This window comes from Salvelinus sp. IW2-2015, linkage group LG2 (genome assembly GCF_002910315.2).
Source record: "Salvelinus sp. IW2-2015 linkage group LG2, ASM291031v2, whole genome shotgun sequence".
In the NCBI taxonomy this organism is placed as follows: domain Eukaryota; kingdom Metazoa; phylum Chordata; class Actinopteri; order Salmoniformes; family Salmonidae; genus Salvelinus; species Salvelinus sp. IW2-2015.
In genome coordinates, this window is record NC_036839.1 from 29,338,074 (window position 1) to 29,357,136 (window position 19,063).

Here is a 19,063-nt window from a genome sequence, read left to right on the forward strand (position 1 = left end):
CATGGAGGTCTGTAGTACTGGTTTAAGATTTATTGTGGTGTTGGTCATATCTTTACAGAGGTTATATACAAATTAGTAATATAGATGGAGTTATCGAAAAAAAAAGAAAGAATTTAAACTAAATATTTTGATTCCAATATAAAAAAAAGTGTGTTTTCCTTTGATGTATGAGAAAAAAATTACTGATTTTAATTATATAGACAACTATCTTGATATTTATTTATTCTTAAAGCTAGATGAAAGAAAAGCATTTATCCACACTTATTTTAAGATGTTTTCCAGTTAAGAAATCTTAACAGTTTCAACAGAAAATGTAAAATCTATAAAACACCCTGGACTAGTCCCTTCTAAACCAGGTTCAGTGGTACAAAATGATACATTTGCTATGCCTTTGCACATTTGTTTCTGTATTCAAAAATACAAATTAGACTCGGTTTCAGAAAATCTGACTATACCATACATGATCTGCTTCAAGCCCATTAATCCCAGTATGATTACTTAAAGTAATCTTAACATAGATCTCAAAATCATCAGTGAGGTTTACATTTTTGAAAAGCTAGCAGTCCCGCCGTTGAATATATCCTCCAAAAAATAGAAACCCTCTATCGAATAATTGCATCCCTGTATAATGAAGAAGAAAAACACRGAACTGATTGACATATTTTAAGCAGAGACAAAATTGCCCCATTTCACATAAAAATGATCACACACACAACTACCTGATGTAGAATAACAAAATGGGAAAATTTAAAACAGAAAGTGAGGATTGCAAATCTCCAACTGCGCTCCCAGTGAAATGAAGAGGTTGTACAGAGACGATGTCACACTTTGCCCACGGCGACGTCACTAGGGCTCACAGATCAAGGTCTCCACCACAAATTTGCTCTCAAAGTGACGGATCTTGTGGCAGTTGAGAGCTTCACGCTTCTGCATACCTGTAATGTGGGAGATGGAAAGGTTMAAATGCTGATCTACGCCTAATAAAAACCTGTATGAGATGCCACAATATGGTGGTTGGTTGTTCATACAGGCTCAGACTCATTGGGAGAACATTCTTTTAGAAAGATATGAGTCAGATACACTACATGACAAAGTATGTGGACACCTGCTCATTGAACAGCTCATTCCAAAATCATGGGCTTTAATATGGAGTTGGTCCACTCTTTGCTGCTATAACAGCCTCCACTCTTCAGGGAAGGCTTTCCACTAGATGTTGTGACATTGCTGCGGGGACTTGCTTCCATTCATCTACAAGAGCATTAGTGAAGTCGGGCACTGATGTTGGGGGGATTAGACCTGGCTTGCAGTCAGCGTTCCAATCTAGCCCAAATGTGTTCAATGGGGTTGAGGTCAGGGCTCTGTGCAGGCCAGTCAAGTTCTTCCATACCAATCTCGACAAACCCTTTCTGTATGGACATTGCCTTGTGCACGGGGGCATTGTCATGCTGAAACAGGAAAGAGCGATCCCCAAACTGTTGCCACAAAGTTGGAAGCACAGAATCGTCTAGAACATAATTGTATGCTGTAGCGTTAAGATATCCCTTCACTGGAACTAAGAGGCCTAGCCCGAACCATGAAAAACAGCCCCACACCATTATTCCTCCTCTTCCACCAAACTTTACAGTTGGCACTATGCATCCGGGCAGGTAGCGTTCTCCTGGCATCTGCCAAACCCAGATTCATCCGTCGGACTGCCAGATGGTGAAGCGTGATTCATCACTCTAGAGAACGCATTTCCACTGCTCCAGAGTCCAATGGTGGCGAACTTTACACCACTCTAGCCAATACTTGTGATCTTAGGCTTGTGTGCAGCTGCTCGGTCATAGAAACCCATTTCATGAAGCTCCCGACGAACAGTTCTTGTTCCAACGTTGCTTCCAGAGGCAGTTTGGAACTCGGTAGTGAGTGTTGCAACCGAAGACAGATGATTTTTACATGCTCCAGCACTYGGCGGTCCCATTCTGTGAGCTTGTGTGGCCTACCACTTCCTGGCTGAGCCGTTGTTGCTCCTAAACGGTTCCACTTCACAATAGACTAGGGCAGCTCTAACAGGGCAGAAATTTGACTAACTGACTTGTTGGAAAGGTGGCATCCTATGACGGTGCCACATTGAAAGTCACTGAGCTCTTCAGTAAGGCCATTCTACTGCCAATGTTTGTCAATGGAGATTGCATGGCGGTGTGCTTGATTTTATACACCTGTCAGCAACGGGTGTGGCTGAAATAGCAGAATCCGGGGTGTCCACATACACTATATATACAAAAGTATGTTGCAATGCCCATGTGGTAGTTTTGTTAGACGTGTGTGCGCGTGCGAATACTTGTACGCGGACGTGTGTGTGAGTAGTGTGTTAGGTATGGGAGGTCTAACAGCGTGCTTAGAGACCAGTCAGTCATGATCTCAAGCTAAAAAGGGCTGAATGTAAGAGAAGCCTATTTCCTTTGGGCACGTTAGCATAGTTCTTCACTAAGAACTATGAAGCGTGCGCAAGGTGTGTGTGTGTATTTATGCAGGTGTGTACTGACCCAGGATCCTGTCTCTGCGCTGAAGCTTATAGGTGTCCTTGCCCTGGCAGAGGTTGTTGATGAAGAATCCCAGTTGTTCCACGTTGTCCAGGCGCTCTGTCACCACCATCTCCTCATGGACCAGGTAGGACTGGGGCATGTAGGCACCAGCCTGGGGAAGAAAGAGGAATAAAACATTGACTAACACATCCTATCATTAACATCATGAGATACTAAGTGGTTCATTTCAAAAACATTTAATGTCAGTCTCTCTTACAACATTGTAAAAACAGTATAAGGTTACATTGGGTGCCCAGACTAGTGCGTAAGAAATCGAATGTATTACTATCATTATTGTAACATGGTTCATAAAGCAGTTCCTGTTACCTTGATGTTGACCAAAAGCTCCAGGAAGTCATTGGGAGGCATGACGATGGAAGTGTTGAGGGGGATGACATAGCACTTGTTCAGGAACAGGTCCAGGTAGGCAGTCAGTCTCTGTGGAGAACCGCCAATAGAACAGACTAAGATAACAACCTTAAGAAATGCCACTGAACACAAACAATCCATGGTCTGTGGATTGTTATCCCCACAGAAACAAACAGGGGTTAGCAAAAAACAGCAGGGTTGAAGTTTTCAATTCAGTCAAGTCTTACCCTGTGGAAGTCGTGGACGATGTCGGCGGGGTCGCCGTCTTCGAACTCGGGCACGGGTACGTTGATGAGAGCCACATCCTGGTCCGCCAGTATGCGGATGTTCTCCTGGATCATCTTGAAGCTGGAGGGCAGGTCCAGCTCCACATCCTCCTCCTCCTGGATCATCATTGTCTCCTCATGGTACTTCACAATGTCCTCCTCACGGTACTTCACCCCACACACAAACACCCTGCCCTCCTGGTGGACGGGAGGACACAGAAAACATTTATATTCCCACTTTTCACTGCATGGAGCTCTGCCCTTCTAGCAGAATGTATCTTTTGCCATGTCAAATTAAAAAAACTCTAAAACATGTCATGTATTCAAATACAATAAATACAACATTCCAATCCTGCCAGTTACAGTATTCAATAACCCCTAGATAAACACAGGGGTCAGAGTGGTCCAGTCTCACCTCCAGGATGTAGTACCTGTAAAGGTAGGCCCCTCCCACAACCACGCCAGACAGCATCAGGGCCAAGCCCAGGCACACGCACCAGCACCAGGCCTTGGACTGCTGACGCACTGGCAGAGCCACCTCCGGATCCTGAAGAAACAGAGGGAAGAGGCAGAATGTGAGGCAGACAGACACACACACATACTGTATTTACAGGTTTCTAAGTCACTCAATCCCTCATCTTGCTCTCTTGAAACACTTCTCACTTCTGCCCATCTCTAACCTCTCCTTTCTCTGCCCTCGCTCTCCATTCATTTCTCTCACTTTCCTTTTCCACCTCACCCCTGTGTTCAAGGCAGTGTAGGAGGGATGGGCACAGCCACACCAGATATGAGAGTTTTGGCAACACTCCTGGTTCAAAACAACAAAAAGAGGTAGGGTTTGTTCAGAGGGGGTGCAGCACATTGGCAGGGGGGCTGCATGGCGAGCGGAGACAAAACAAAGGCTGTGTTTAAGGAACGGATGAAGAGGGCTTCATTCTCCCCAAAGAGGCACAGAGTAGGGTCGAGTGATGATGCAAATCAGCATAGCAAGAGAGCGAGACGAAGAGATAGAAAGGAGAAAAAAAGGTAGGTAGAGAAGGAGAACATAGAGAAAACAGAGGGTGGGGAGAGTAGACCATCTACAGTGTATATTCCTAATGCCTTGACATATTATTGTAGTCAATTTGTGATATCATAGACTAAGGCCAGGAGATGGGTTTGATCCTTGGATCTTGGTGTAATACAGCTGGTCTTAGCTCTATTAAAAAAAAAACACTTGTGAACTAAAACACTAGCACTTGACTCACCCCAGACACTCCCAAACTTCCTGATCTTTATTAGGGAATTTCAGATGGGTCAAAGATCTAAGGAGGACTGCAAACCACCCAAAGGCCCTGCTGGCTATAATGAACAGCTAAGTGCTCTGATCAACAGCCATAGATTGAGCTGATTGAGGTTGACTGAGGGAGTGAGTCATGTAGACAAACGACACAGTGTTTATCAAATCGCAAACATGGGATTTCACGATAAGGTCTCTTCTTTAAAAACCCTCCACCACCTTCGTATCCCCTTGTGAAGGGACTTTCTAGACATGGGTCGACCCCTGGTCTAGCTGACCAAGGTAATGAGTATGGGCATTGGCGGAAAATCATTAAGTCTCAACATTCTTCAGTAATGCCCTGACGGAAAATTTCTCTACATTTCAACAAGAGGAAGTTCTAGAGCTGGCTTCCGAAGAAACAAGTTTGCTGACTGAGAACATTATTGTTGTTGAGCCCATCTGTACAGTTGAGGAGTATGACTGCATGAGTAAGCGTTTCTGGGTCCAAACAATAGTGTGACAGGAAATGCCCACATTCTCAACCAAACTTCAGCAGAAAAGCTATAGCACAATGAGAAGCAAGCAATTCGCCCTTCCCAAGTAGTAAGAGCTAGCCTGACCTCAATCAAGTTAATGTCAACACAAATCTCAGAGCAGCAGGGTGGCGTTTCCAGGGAGACCCAAAGCAATAAAAAGAGAGACTAGGAGGGAGAAACACAGGGGAGTAGGCTAATAGCAAAAACCAAGAGGGAGCAAGGGGGAGAGGAACACTAACGTATATCCCATTATATCCACTCTGTTYGGAAGCCTTGGCTGCAAGTGATTTCCTAGAGAGGGAAAAAAGGGAATATTTGAGGCTTTCTGGCTGGTTTAACTTCTAATCTCTTCCCCATGAGATCAAAATGCCAGGGTGGTTTTGCCTTTGCTGACCGAAGGGGAGTTTCCAGGGATAGGCTTTGACTTACTGTAAGAGTAAATAGGGTCATATAATGCACTAAAACAGGAACTTCTGCTTCATTAGCAACAAGAATGACAACGTCTGATTCAAATGCTGTGTTGGGCCTACCTCACACCATTACACCCAGTGAAAAAAAAAAATCCCCATCATGGATGGTTTTGTAACTGAGTCTGTATGTGCATAAAGCCATGAACGGTTTGGTTACAATCGGTTTGGAGTCAGAGGCTTTATTAAAGTTTACTTTCATCCCACAACCGCACATTAACCTCAGTTTTTTTTCTCATGTTGAACTTTGATAGTATAAGGCTGCTCCACTAAAATTAAACTTGGTCTCAGTTTTGTTCCTCCAGTCTGTTCCAATTCACTTCCTTTTCCTTTTGTGTTCTTCTGCTCTGACTATGTTGGTTTCCCCATTTCTGCAGGAAGAAAGGGAAGAACATACACACATCCAGAAGCTGTATGCAGATACTGGACATCAGCGTAAATGTTATCAAGAAACATACTTTTGTCCCTGAAATAGACAATATGGGAGCATAGCTTAGTGTACACTGCAGAAAACCTAGTCAAGTGTTTTAAAGGCCCAGTGCAGTCAAACATTTTAAATACACTGAACAAAAATATGAACGCAACTGTTGGTACCATGTTTCATGAGCTGAAATAAAAGATCCCATAAATGTTCCACATGGACAAAAAACATTTCTCTCACATTTTGTGCAGAAATTATTTTACATCTCTATTAGTGAACATTTCTCCTTTGCCAAGATAATCCATGCACCTGACAGGTGTGGCATATCAGGCATAACAGCACGATCATTACACAGGTGCACCTTGTGCTGGGGACAAAAGGCCACTAAAATGTGTAGTTGTCACACAACATAATGCCACAGATGTCTCAAGTTGAGGGAGCATGCAATTGGCATGGTGACTGCAGGAATGTCCACCAGAGCTGTTGCCAGAGGATTGAATGTTCACTTCTCTACCACAAGCTGCCTCCAACATCATTTTAGAGAATTTGGCAATACGTACAACCGGCCTCACAACGTCTAACCAAGCCAGCCCAATAACAGCAAGTTTTCAGTTACCCCTCCCAGACAGTCCTATCAAAATTCATGCTTGAGAAATTGCTCATAGCTAGGAAGCTATTTTTATTTCATTTATACCATTTTATAAACAATCACAGTAAGGTACTTAATTGTCACCCAGAAATGATTTGATATTGAGATAAAAACAGCTGCATTGGACCTTTAAAAATACTGGATGTGCTGTACTTTATGTAGCCTAATATTGTCCTATACTTTAAGCATGTTTACTCTCCCCTCAGACAGAGATGGTCTTCTGCTCTGCTAAGCCCCCTCAGACCACTGGCTCTAGGCCTACATCTGGGGCTGCAATCACATCGCTCAGTCACGCTAGGGTGACAATCAATGCTTTGTCTGTGTGTCCAGTCACACCAAGGAAACCACTACACACGAACACTTGTGCTCCCTCTCAGATAAATGCCATTTCTGCCTATGGTACAATGAGACGCCACATGAACTGTGTGTTTGAGGCTTGCTGTGTCTTTATGAGCTTCAAATTGTTGTTGTGCGTGTCCTCGTCTTTCTCTCTTTGGAAAAGCCACTACAGACAAACACGTATGCATCGCCTTTGACTATGTAATCATTGTGGTTTCACATGGTATAGAGGGCACCATTTGCTATGCTACATAAGTTGGGGGCTATGTGTTTCTATGTTATTTCTCCCTAGGGCCTTGAGGGTGAACTCAGCTGCTTATGCTTCCTCTTGTAAGAAAACAAAAATAGGTTGCGTCAGAGCCTGCTCTCCCTTGGCTCAACGTCTTCTTCCAGCCTCTACCTCTGTTCCGAGGACTGTCTGTCCCTCAGCTATGGGTTCCTGCAAGTTTCCACATGCTCCCCAACCTGCTGATGCCACAGATAACAAGCATACAGCAGGTGTGGCCAAGTTTCCAGTATGCAAACTACCTGGCCTAGACTAATTCAGTGGTACTGACCGTCTTCATAAATCAAGCCATGCTGTATTACCGCTGCATTTACAACATCAAAAATAATAATCACAAACGGGAGATGAGTACAATTTGTTTTCTATAGTATGCCTCTTTTTAAACTACCTAACAAGGAGAGAAAATACTTCCCCTTCTACTTTCGCACTGACAGAACATCTTAATTCTAAAGTTCAGGAATGTAACACCCTGAAAAGAGGTAGAATTTCAGTAGCTCGGAGACAGGTAGTGTTTTACTGTGACCGAGGAAGAGCTCACATTGCACAGGCAACTAAATCCTTATCTTCTTCCTTTTCCACCCCAACATGCCCAGAATATATCCTCAGTAATGCTCAGTGAACTTATGGCCAGCACGTCTTATTTACGAACCTTTCTAACCACTTTAGGGCTAGCAAATTTGACCATTCACACACTATTTCTGCATAAAACGGTCAAATCATTGCAATATTATAGCATAAAACTGACCCATCAAAAGGTGGGCTTGTAATTTCAACCAATCACTGCACATGTACCGCATAATATGGTTCAATCAAGCACCACGAAGGTTTTCCCTCAGCGCATTTTTGCGACCAATTGCAATGAAAAATGTCAGAATTACCACAGCAAAATCAAGCATTTTTGCATGCAAATATCACACAAAAACCCCTGAAAAATCATGGGGGGACTGACTAGGCCAAGTCTATGCACTGGTGAATATTCGTCGCTCCTACTTTGCATTCACTTCCATACAACAAGCCATTTCCCTCCCATCTATAGAGACTGCTAATGACACATTCAAAACAGTCAATTTGAACTTTCATTCTATTGTACATTTGCATGCTCCATCCATGATTTACATGCAACAGTTTATGCATTTATGTACCAACGTGTTGCCAAGGTTGTCTAATAACAACTAGCTCAGTAAGTAGCTGATGTGTTCAGCTGACAGGAAAAGACTGAGGTGCTAACTCGATATCAGATCTGCTTCCGTATTCAAACAAGCCGACCAGACAGACATGCCCTTGAAAGTTGCCTAGTCGAGGCCATGCAAACTACATAGGGGGGATCTGCTGACAACCAACTCTCTTGACTTCCTAATGTCAACTCTCTGGGCAGCCATCTTGTTTATAAAGTGGCTAGTAGGCAACTTGGAAAAACAACATGCGTTTAGCTAGATCTACTGTTTCTATAACTGGCAGTCTTTTGGTCATATCTTACCCACACAGGCACACTAATAGGTTTAACCTGACAAAGGTTAAGGCAAATAACAATACCACATTCTAGGGGTGCCTCTGTGTTGTTAAGGGGTGTATGTCATTATGAAGTTGGCCTATACTTACATAATATTATTGAACTATCAAGTGGTTGCAGGGCAGACTCAGGCTTGCTCTTGGTCGAACCCTTGACAGCACATAGGACACACCCTCGCAGCTGCACTGTGCCGGCTGCCAATCACTCTGCCCCTGTAAATGAGAACTTGTTCTCAACTGGCCTACCTGGTTAAATAAAGGTGAAATGAAATGAAACCTGTTAAATCAGGCAGTGTGAACAGAGCCAACCCTCCCACTGTCCGTCTCTCACTCCATCTGATGAGCTACTGACCTACACATTCCCTTAGACGGCTTCCCTAGCCAGGCGAGCGGCATCCTGCCAGCAGGGAAGTGGTGTAAAAACACCCTCCATTTTATGGAGCATTTTTACCTGAGACTTATCCCAGTGTTTTACTAAAAAGGCTCAAACTTTTGAGTTTCCACTTCCATGGACCGTCTCCAGTCTCACGGCATCGGCGGACCTGCTCAGACTTGGTGCCACGGCCTGGCCACCGGTTCCTTTCATCTGGCTCCTACAATACAATGAATGGCTAACTGAACATTGGTAAAACACCTTGTCTTGATGCAGAGGTTGTTGATTCTGCTCGCCCAAAGTCCTGTATCACACTTCTGATGGAAACACAGTTCCCGAAAAAGAACACTAGAGCTTACATTAACATAGACACTGGCAACACACTGGTGTGGGGTAAGTCTCAGGTGAAGAATTCCCCTGAAATGCATTTGAAGCCTATGCCTGCCTAGCTAACCTGAATGCATGCTGCCTATTGGGCCCAAGAGTAGGCTACTTTGGTCATCTTGCTTTGTCTCTAAACTCATCCGAGTGAACATTTGGCCAGCAAGAAAACACTGACTACCCCAAATAAAAACAAGATAACTGTCCCCTAAACTACCCCAAAAAGTTCAAAAGAGCAAACATACTGTATAGGGTGATTCAATGCCAGCATGGGCTGATTTTTGTTGTTTTGTGGTATTAGACTGTTCTGGCAATTATCACATAGAACCTTCATTGGAAGGTTGTTTGATATTCTTTTTTTGTAACACAACCAACCATACAGACAACACCTTGGTGTCATTATACTCCTAATAGTGGGCTCTAAAATATGGAGTATCGCTACATTCTGAAATACAATTTCACATCCATATATTCAACATGAAAACTATTAATATGTTGCTATGTGCATAATAGCAAMATTTTGGGATTGAGAACAATGCCGCGGAGGCAGCAGCATCAACATCCCTGTGTTTTGAGAGAAATGTCTGGGTTTGACAGGTGTTGCTCACGGTTTGAGCAAGAAAACAATAACTGATTGGATAAATTGATCAAAGTGCTGTGCATAGCCAATATATGAAGGGCCTACATATCAACTTTCATAGCGAATGCTTTTGTTCATATGTTTTGTGCGTATTAATTGAATATTGCCAAATGCATCAGTAAAAAATATTGCGCCTCTAATGGAACCCTTGCTGTTGATAGATTGCAAAGCAGCATACAACTGACCTAAACGTTTGGAAATAAGTTCACTTTCGCATCCATAGCCTTTAAAATGCATCTCAAGTGCATTGTTCAGTTCACATCTAAAGGCTGGGGGTCATTTAGGATGTTGTTTTTTCAACAGGACAATGACCCAAAACCCAACTCCAGGCTGTGTAAGGGCTATTTGACCAAGAAGGAGAGTGATGGAGAGTGCTGCATCAGATGACCTGGTCTCCACAATCACCCGATCTCAACCCTATTGAGATGGTTTGGGATGAGTTGGACAGCAGTAAAGGGAACAGCTAACAAGTGCTCAGCATATGTGGGAACTTCTTCAAGACTGTTGGAAAAGCATTCCAGGTGAAGCTGGTTGAGAGAACACCAAGAGTGTGCAAAGCTGTCATCAAGGCAAAGGGTGGCTACTTTGAAGAATCTCATATTTGTTTAACACTTTTTTGGTTACTACACGATTCCATGTGTTACTTCATTGTTGAGGTATTCACTCATTCTACAATGTAGAAAATAGTAAAAATAAAGAAAAACCCTGCAATGAGTGGCTGTGTCAACTTTTGACTGGTACTGTATATAKATCTACAGAAATAAGATAGATATTGCTTCTGTTGGCTGTTTTAGTGTTTGTTTAATAGCCTACTGATTCCGTGAGCACCAAGCCTCATGCAACGGCAAAATGTTGGGTAAAGCAATTYCACAGATTTGGCGGTTTTTAATCTTTGCTATGCTGTAATAAAGGCTTTACAATTTTTTCCCGTTAGAACAGACTGCTATTAGGTATCATTTATTTAGTGTTGTTTACACTGTTCCAAACAGGCATAAAAAATGAATCTAACAGCACCTGTTTGTCACATAATATGCATGCAGCTCTCGCTCCTATACTCTCCTTTTTCTTGATTTCATTGTTATTATTACAATGATCATTATTATAATAATGTTGATATCATTAGTAGGCTTTGTATAGTATCCTTGTATAACCACCACCTAGCTGTTGGCCTAAGAGCATGTCCTGTTTAGTCTTAATACCGTAACKTATTTCAATATATAGGCTACTGCATCAAATCAATCATTAATTTGTTCATGCATCAGAGCATACGAGACATTCATGCTTTGAAATGCAATCAAGCATTTTAGTTTTAAAATTAAATAAGGGAGCTTTGAATTAGAGGTCGAYCGATTATGATTTTTCAACGCCGGTACCGATACCGATTATTGGAGGACAAAAAAAGCCGATACCGATTAAATCGGACAATTATTWTWWTTTTWTTTTTTATATATACAGTAGATCACAAAAGTGAGTACACCCCTCACATTTTTGTAAATATTTGAGTATATCTTTTCATGTGACAACACTGAAGAAATGACACTTTGCTACAATGTAAAGTAGTGAGTGTACAGCTTGTATAACAGTGTAAATTTGCTGTCCCCTCAAAATAACTCACACAGCCATTAATGTCTAAACCGCTGGCAACAAAAGTGAGTACACCCCTAAGTGAAAATGTCCAAATTGGGCCCAAAGTGTCAATATTTTGTCATTTTCCAGCACTGCCTTAACCCTCCTGGGCATGGAGTTCACCAGAGCTTCACAGGTTGCCACTGGAGTCCTCTTCCACTCCTCCATGACGACATCACGGAGCTGGTGGATGTTAGAGACCTTGCAAGCCTCCACCTTCCGTTTGAGGATGCCCCACAGATGCTCAATAGGGTTTAGGTCTGGAGACATGCTTGGCCARTCCATCACCTTTACCCTCAGCTTCTTTAGCAAGGCAGTGGTCGTCTTGGAGGTGTGTTTGGGGTCGTTATCATGTTGGAATACTGCCCTGCGGCCCAGTSTCCGAAGGGAGGGGATCATGCTCTGCTTCAGTATGTCACAGTACATGTTGGCATTCATGGTTCCCTCAATGAACTGTAGCTCCCCAGTGCCGGCAGCACTCATGCAGCCCCAGACCATGACACTCCCACCACCATGCTTGACTGTAGGCAAGACACACTTGTCTTTSTACTCCTCACCTGGTTGCCGCCACACACGCTTGACACCATCTGAACCAAATAAGTTTATCTTGGTCTCATCAGACCACAGGACATGGTTCCAGTAATCCATGTCCTTAGTCTGCTTGTCTTCAGCAAACTGTTTGCGGGCTTTCTTGTGCATCATCTTTAGAAGAGGCTTCCTTCTGGGACGACAGCCATGCARACCAATTTGATGCAGTGKACGGYGTATGGTCTGAGCACTGACAGGCTGACCCCCCACCCCTTCAACCTCTGCAGCAATGCTGGCAGCACKCATACGTCTATTTCCCAAAGACAACCTCTGGATATGACGCTGAGCACGTGCACTCAACTTCTTTGGTCGACCATGGCGAGGCCTGTTCTGAGTGGAACCTGTCCAGTTAAACCGCTGTATGGTCTTGGCCACCGTGCTGCAGCTCAATTTCAGGGTCTTGGCAATCTTCTTATAGCCCAGGCCATCTTTATGTAAAGCAACAATTCTTTTTTCCAGATCCTCAGAGAGTTCTTTGCCATGAGGTGCCATGTTGAACTTCCAGTGACCAGTCAGTATGAGGGAGTGTGAGAGCGATGATACCAAATTTAACACACCTGCTCCCCATTCACACCTGAGACCTTGTAACACTAACGAGTCACATGACACCGGGGAGGGAAATGGCTAATTGGGCCCAATTTGGACATTTTCACTTAGGGGTGTACTCACTTTTGTTGCCAGCGGTTTAGACATTAATGGCTGTGTGTTGAGTTATTTTGAGGGGACAGCAAATTTACACTGTTATACAAGCTGTACACTCACTACCTTACATTGTAGCAAAGTGTCATTTCTTCAGTGTTGTCACATGAAAAGATATACTCAAATATTTACAAAAATGTGAGGGGTGTACTCACTTTTGTGATATACTGTATATATACACTGCTCAAAAAATAAGGGGAACACTTAAACAACACAATGTAACTCCAAGTCAATCACACTTCCGCACAGCCCTCCATGTGCTCGCCAGAGGAAGCCTGACTGCCATTAGGTACCGAGATGAGATCCTCAGACCCCTTGTGAGACCATATGCTGACACATGCACATTTGTGGCCTGCTGGAGGTCATTTTGCAGGGCTGGGCAGTGCTCCTCCTTGCACAAAGGCGGAGGTAGCGGTCCTGCTGCTGGGTTGTTGCCCTCCTACAGCCTCCTCCACGTCTCCTGATGTACTGGCCTGTCTCCTGGTAGCGCCTCCATGCTCTGGACACTACGCTGACAGACACAGCAAACCTTCTTGCCACAGCTCGCATTGATGTGCCATCCTGGATGAGCTGCACTACCTGAGCCACTTGTGTGGGTTGTAGACTCCGTCTCATGCTACCACTAGAGTGAAAGCACCGCCAGCATTCAAAAGTGACCAAAACATCAGCCAGGAAGCATAGGAACTGAGAAGTGGTCTGTGGTCACCACCTGCAGAACCAYTCCTTTATTGGGGGTGTCTTGCTAATTGCCTATAATTTCCACCTKTTGTCTATTCCATTTGCACAACAGCATGTGAAATTTATTGTCAATCAGTGTTGCTTCCTAAGTGGACAGTTTGAGTTCACAGAAGTGTGATTGACTTGGAGTTACATTGTGTTGTTTAAGTGTTCCCTTTATTTTTTTGAGCAGTGTATATAATAAAAAATAATAAAAAAACGGCGCCCAAAAATACCGATTTCCGATTGTTATGAAAACTTGAAATCGGCCGTTTCGATTAATCGGTCGATAGCTCTACTTTGAATGCATGCAACTGTTTTTAGACTGCTATAATAAAGGTACACATATTTAGTGTTGTCTAAACTGTACCAAATGGCCAGAAACAAAATACTATTGTAATCCAACAGCAACATAACTCACAACACTTACTGCTATACCCTTGATCTTGATCTCCAGTAGTTTCTACAACTAAGTAAAATGTCTTCCATAGATCTGACTTCACCTTTCCCTCCTGAGCAACCAGTAAACATTCACCCGTTCCAAGTTGCTTTCATGTCCTCCGCATCCATTTTGCTGTCGACATTACAGTGTTTGGAGTTTGTTATAACCAATTTATTGATGTTATTATGATAGGCTATAGGKCAGGCCCTATTGGTCACATGTAAAGAGAGCAAGGGTTGAGGGAATGGTTTTCCTAAACAAATTAGGGATTTGAAATGTTGCAGCTTCAGCACAGAGAGCGCAATTAACACTTGCTGTGCTGTGGTGCCTTTTCTCTGCAGTAGGGAGGAGAGCGAGACAACATGCGCCAGTCACAAAGGCACTCGCTGTCATTATTATTATTATTWTTTTTTAACAGTGTGCCCATCGGGCTCTTAAGTTATTTGTGTCTTAATTATTTAATCAAATAGTGTGCTTAAAGCATCAGACAAGCTCAATGCATATGTAGTTGATTTTATTCAAACATAGGGTGTCTTTATATGGAAAAATAAGTTTAAACAGTTAGACCAATCGATTGGTCGAAAGAACAGAACGACTCTCGGTAGACCAATACAAAATGTTTGGGGGGGAACAGCGCTAGTTTAAAGAGTATATTGTGCCAAACCATACATCTAAAAATAAGCTAAATCAAAAAGGGTACTTTTGAGACATTTATAATAATATTTAATGTTGAATAAATTAATGTGAACATTTTATATTCAGAATATAGAAATACTCCATATTCTAGAGCACACTATAAGGAGTATAATGACACCAAGATGTTGTCTGTACCATGTATAGTGAAAGGATCATAGTCTTACAAACGGCATGTATAGGTCTAAAAAGGGCCCAAAAATGGCCACTTTCATTATATTTTTAAATGTGTGATACAATGTAAAAAGCATGTAAAGGTATGTGTGTGGCAAATTCCAAACTTTTTCCCAACAGATATTATCAATAAATACATTCCAATAAGGCATGACATAAGGTATAGATACAACATCCTGCTGAAACAAGGTTCGTATCGCTCTGTTGTTGAATGGACCAAAAGAGAAACAAATCTTTCCTACTGATGAGTCAACAGGGTCAACGGAAGGTAGGCTCTGAGGGTCAGGTCTTGACAAGTTCCTGAATAATAAAGCAACACCTGAGGAAATGGCATCTAAAACAATTGCAAAATCTTTAGGTGCTACAGGGACCTTGGAAAAGTGATAAGAATTCCTTATAACTGAGTAAAAGACTCTCTGCATTTACCAGTTGGCTCACCAATAGGATATTATTTCGGAACCAATATTCTAAAAACAAAGAAGTATTTTTATACAATATATCCCGATTATTCCATATATAATATCTGTGTGGAGAATAATTATGCTTATAAATTAAGGACCATGACAAGAAAACCTGCCGATGAAAAGCAGAAAGTTTCACTGGAACTTTGTCAATATTATAATTGCAAACCAACATGAAGTTAAGGCCACCAAAAGTAGAGAAGAGGAATAAGGAATGAGGAATAAAATTCCACATAGAAGTGGGTCTTCTTAGGAATTGTTTTATCCAATTGATCTTAAAAGTATTATTTAAGGTAGTAAAGTCCAGAAAATTCAGCCCACCATTCTCATAAGTGTTCATTACAACAGTTTTCCTAATGTAATGGGTACGGTTTCTCCACAGAATGTTGAAAAGCATCTGGGCTATCTCCTTGCTTATTTTACTGTCAAGATATAAAGATAGAGCGTCATATGTTAGTCTAGAGATTAGAGGTCGACCGATTAATCGGAATGGCCGATTAATCGGGGCCGATTTCAAGTTTTCATAACAATCAGAAATCGGTATTTTTGGGCGCCGATTTGCCATTTTTTTTTAACGCCTTTATTTAATCTTTATTTAACTAGGCAAGTCGGTTAAGAACACATTCTTATTTTCAATGGCGGCCTAGGAACATTCTGCTCGGGGGATCCAATCTTGCAACCTTACAGTTAACTAGTCCAATGCTCTAACACCTGATTACATTGCACTCCACGAGGAGCCTGCCTGTTAGCGAATGCAGTAAGCTAAGGTAAGTTGCTAGCTAGCATTAAACTTATCTTATAAAAAACAATCAATCAATGACTGTCATTGCTCCAATGTGTACTTAACCATAAACATCAATGCCTTTCTTAAAATCAATACACAAGTATATATTTTTAAACCTGCATATTTAGCTAAAAGAAATCCAGGTTAGCAGGCAATATTAACCAGGTGAAATTGTGTCATTTCTCTTGCGTTCATTGCACACAGAGTCAGGGTATATGCAACAGTTTGGGCCGCCTGGCTCTTTGCGAACTAATTTGCCAGAATTTTATGTAATTATGACAACATTGAAGGTTGTGCAATGTAACAGGAATATTTAGACTCATGGATGCCACCCGTTAGATAAAATACGGAACAGAATAAACGTTTTGTTTTCGAGGTGATAGTTTCCGGATTAGTCAAAGGTATATGGTTTAGAGAGAAATAGTCGACGCGTTATAATTCCTGTAATAACTTGCGGCTGAATTTGAAAGGGGTTCCTTCGTTATTTTACCGTTCATGTGTTCCATAGAGAATGTCTTGATCTACTTCAAATAAGATCTGTGTTTCGTGCAGGCTTAAACCGCCTCGACGTTTTGATACCCGTGTAAATCTCACTAGGATAAGGTAACGTTTGTCAACATATTTTCATAAATCCACTCTACAAAAAAATGTATCTTCGCTTATATTTAGTCAATAATGATCAGAGTTACCTTGTCCTATGGATATCTACACAGTTATAAAATTGGCACGGTGATGTAAGCCTACACGAAACACAGACCTTATTTTAAGTGAATCTAAAAATATCCTATGGAATAAATGAAGAAACCGCTTTTCAGATTTTGCTAAAAGGTGTCATGGGAATTATGACTCGCACTTTGGTTGTCAATTCTTACCATGCCCATTATTAAAATAGRATTTCCTGCATATAGAAATTAAAGTTTTTGTTTTCAACATTCATYACAGGTAACTTAAACTCTATTTTTATTCAAACAGTTGAGAGTATTTGTCTCCTAAGCAGACTCTTCAGTATCATTGTCACTTCAGAGCTGTGTGCGTGTGTGTATTTGTGTATTATATTAAGTTAAAATAAAAGTGTTCATTGTTCATTCAGTATTGTTGCAATTGTCATTATTACAAAAATGTGTGTGTGTGATATATATATTTATTTTTAAATAAATCGGCCGATTAATCGGTATCKGCTTTTTTTGTCCTCCAATAATCGGTATCGGCATTGAAAAATCATAATCGGTCAACCTCTACTAGAGATACCTTCAGCCTTGGTTATTAGGACTTCCTTTTAAAGGTAAGTCCCTCTCTAGCCATTGATTTAGCTACTTCTGGGTTTTGTTAATAAGGGGGTTAAAATTTAGTAAGCCTCTAGACTTCTGATCCTTTGTAATGGTTATGCCTAAATATGTAAGTATTTTTACTGGAATACCATAATATGAAGGTGTCACACAATCTTTGACAGCCATCAGTTCACATTTATTAGTGTTAAGGTATAGACCAGACGCTTTGGAAAAGGATTGTATCACATTGATCGATATGGGAATTTGGTTAGCATCTTTCAGAAAAAGTGTAGTATCATCAGCCAGCTGGCTTATAATAATTTCTTTACCAGATATGGAAATACCTTGTACAGGACTATTATTTWAAAAAATTGTAAGAAGTTGGGTGATTAATAAAAACAGGTACGGCGAGATAGGAGAACATTGCCTAATTCCTCTCTTTAACTCAAATCTAGATGAGGAGCCATATTTCAATTTGATAGAGCTGTTACCATTTGCATAGAGAGTCTTAATAGCCTTACAGAAAAAAATCCCCAAAGCCACATTTCTCAAGGGAGTGGAAGAGGAACTGATTCTCTACTGTGTCAAATGCTTTATAAAAATCTAAAAATAATATGAAGCTATCCTCAGTTATTAGGTCTGAGTAGTCAAGTATGTCTAATATTAGTCTGACATTGTTAGAAATATATCGGTTCCTCATAAAGCCAGACTGTGTTTCATCAATGATTGCATCCAGGACATCTTTAATTGTTTTTGCAAGTAGTAAGGCTAATATCTTATAGTCATTATTAAGAAGACAAGTTGGATGCCAGTTATCGTTAAGCGGCACTTATTTTTTAGGCTTGGGTATCAGTGTTATTAACCCCTGACTCATTGTAGGAGGGAGAATATTGTTTTTAATACTCTCTAAAAAGACTTCAAATAGGAAGGGAGCTACTTGTTCAGAAAATAATTAGTAAAATTCTGATTTAATTCCATCAACACCTGGTGATTTATTGTTCTTTAGATGTTTGATATACTCTATAATCTCTTCAACTTTGATGGGCTCATCACACTGTTTAGATTCTATATCACTGATAGAGTGAACATTATTCAGTGAGTCAAAAAACATATATATGGAATGCTGACAGTACGTATAGCTATACAATTTTTGGTAAAAATTGCTACAGTATTTAGCGACTCACCTTGTCCTCGGGAATGAGGGTTTCGCAGTCCTTTTTCACTTCCTTCTGCCCGAGGGCCGAATTAAAAGAAACCTTCACCATCGTGAAATGCACACTTTATTTGATTTCGAAAAAAAGAGAACGACTGTGTTTATCACGTCGAAATTGTTTGGTATCTTGCTGTAACAACTCCTAAATCAGACGTCGTAGTTTAACACAACTCGTACTGCTTAACTCAAACGCAATAGCAGACAGACTCTTCTCTACTTTTCTTCAGTATTTAGTATAGCTAGATGTAGCTCCGCCTCTTTCTCTTTTTGATTGAATGACCAACAGAGGGCGAGAACCGTCGCTAGCAAGCTTTCTTTCCAGACAACAAAATATTAG

General features: G+C 41.4%; 1 protein-coding gene across 1 annotated transcript; it reads right to left on the reverse strand.

Moving 5' to 3' along the window:
• Window positions 1-205: 205 nt before the first annotated feature.
• Window positions 206-18,999, reverse strand: LOC111977876 (integral membrane protein 2B). Its single transcript, XM_024007639.2, has 6 exons — window positions 18,698-18,999; window positions 3,615-3,746; window positions 3,161-3,397; window positions 2,892-3,002; window positions 2,526-2,676; window positions 206-935 (listed from the first exon to the last, which is right to left on the reverse strand). Exons 1-6 carry the CDS (start codon window positions 18,776-18,778, stop codon window positions 847-849), a joined length of 801 nt encoding a protein of 266 aa, XP_023863407.1. The 5' UTR covers window positions 18,779-18,999; the 3' UTR covers window positions 206-846.
• Between the last annotated feature and the right edge of the window lie 64 nt (window positions 19,000-19,063).

Bases quoted from the DNA above. Each gene is read 5' to 3' on its own strand.
- LOC111977876 (XM_024007639.2), bottom strand. From the start codon at position 18,778: ATGGTGAAGGTTTCTTTTAATTCGGCCCTCGGGCAGAAGGAAGTGAAA. The intron at 3,747-18,697 runs GTGAGTCGCTAA...CTGTTTCTTCAG, and splicing joins CCCTCATTCCCGAGGACAAG to GATCCGGAGGTGGCTCTGCC. The intron at 936-2,525 runs GTCAGTACACAC...CCCACATTACAG, and splicing joins GCGCAGAGACAGGATCCTGG to GTATGCAGAAGCGTGAAGCT.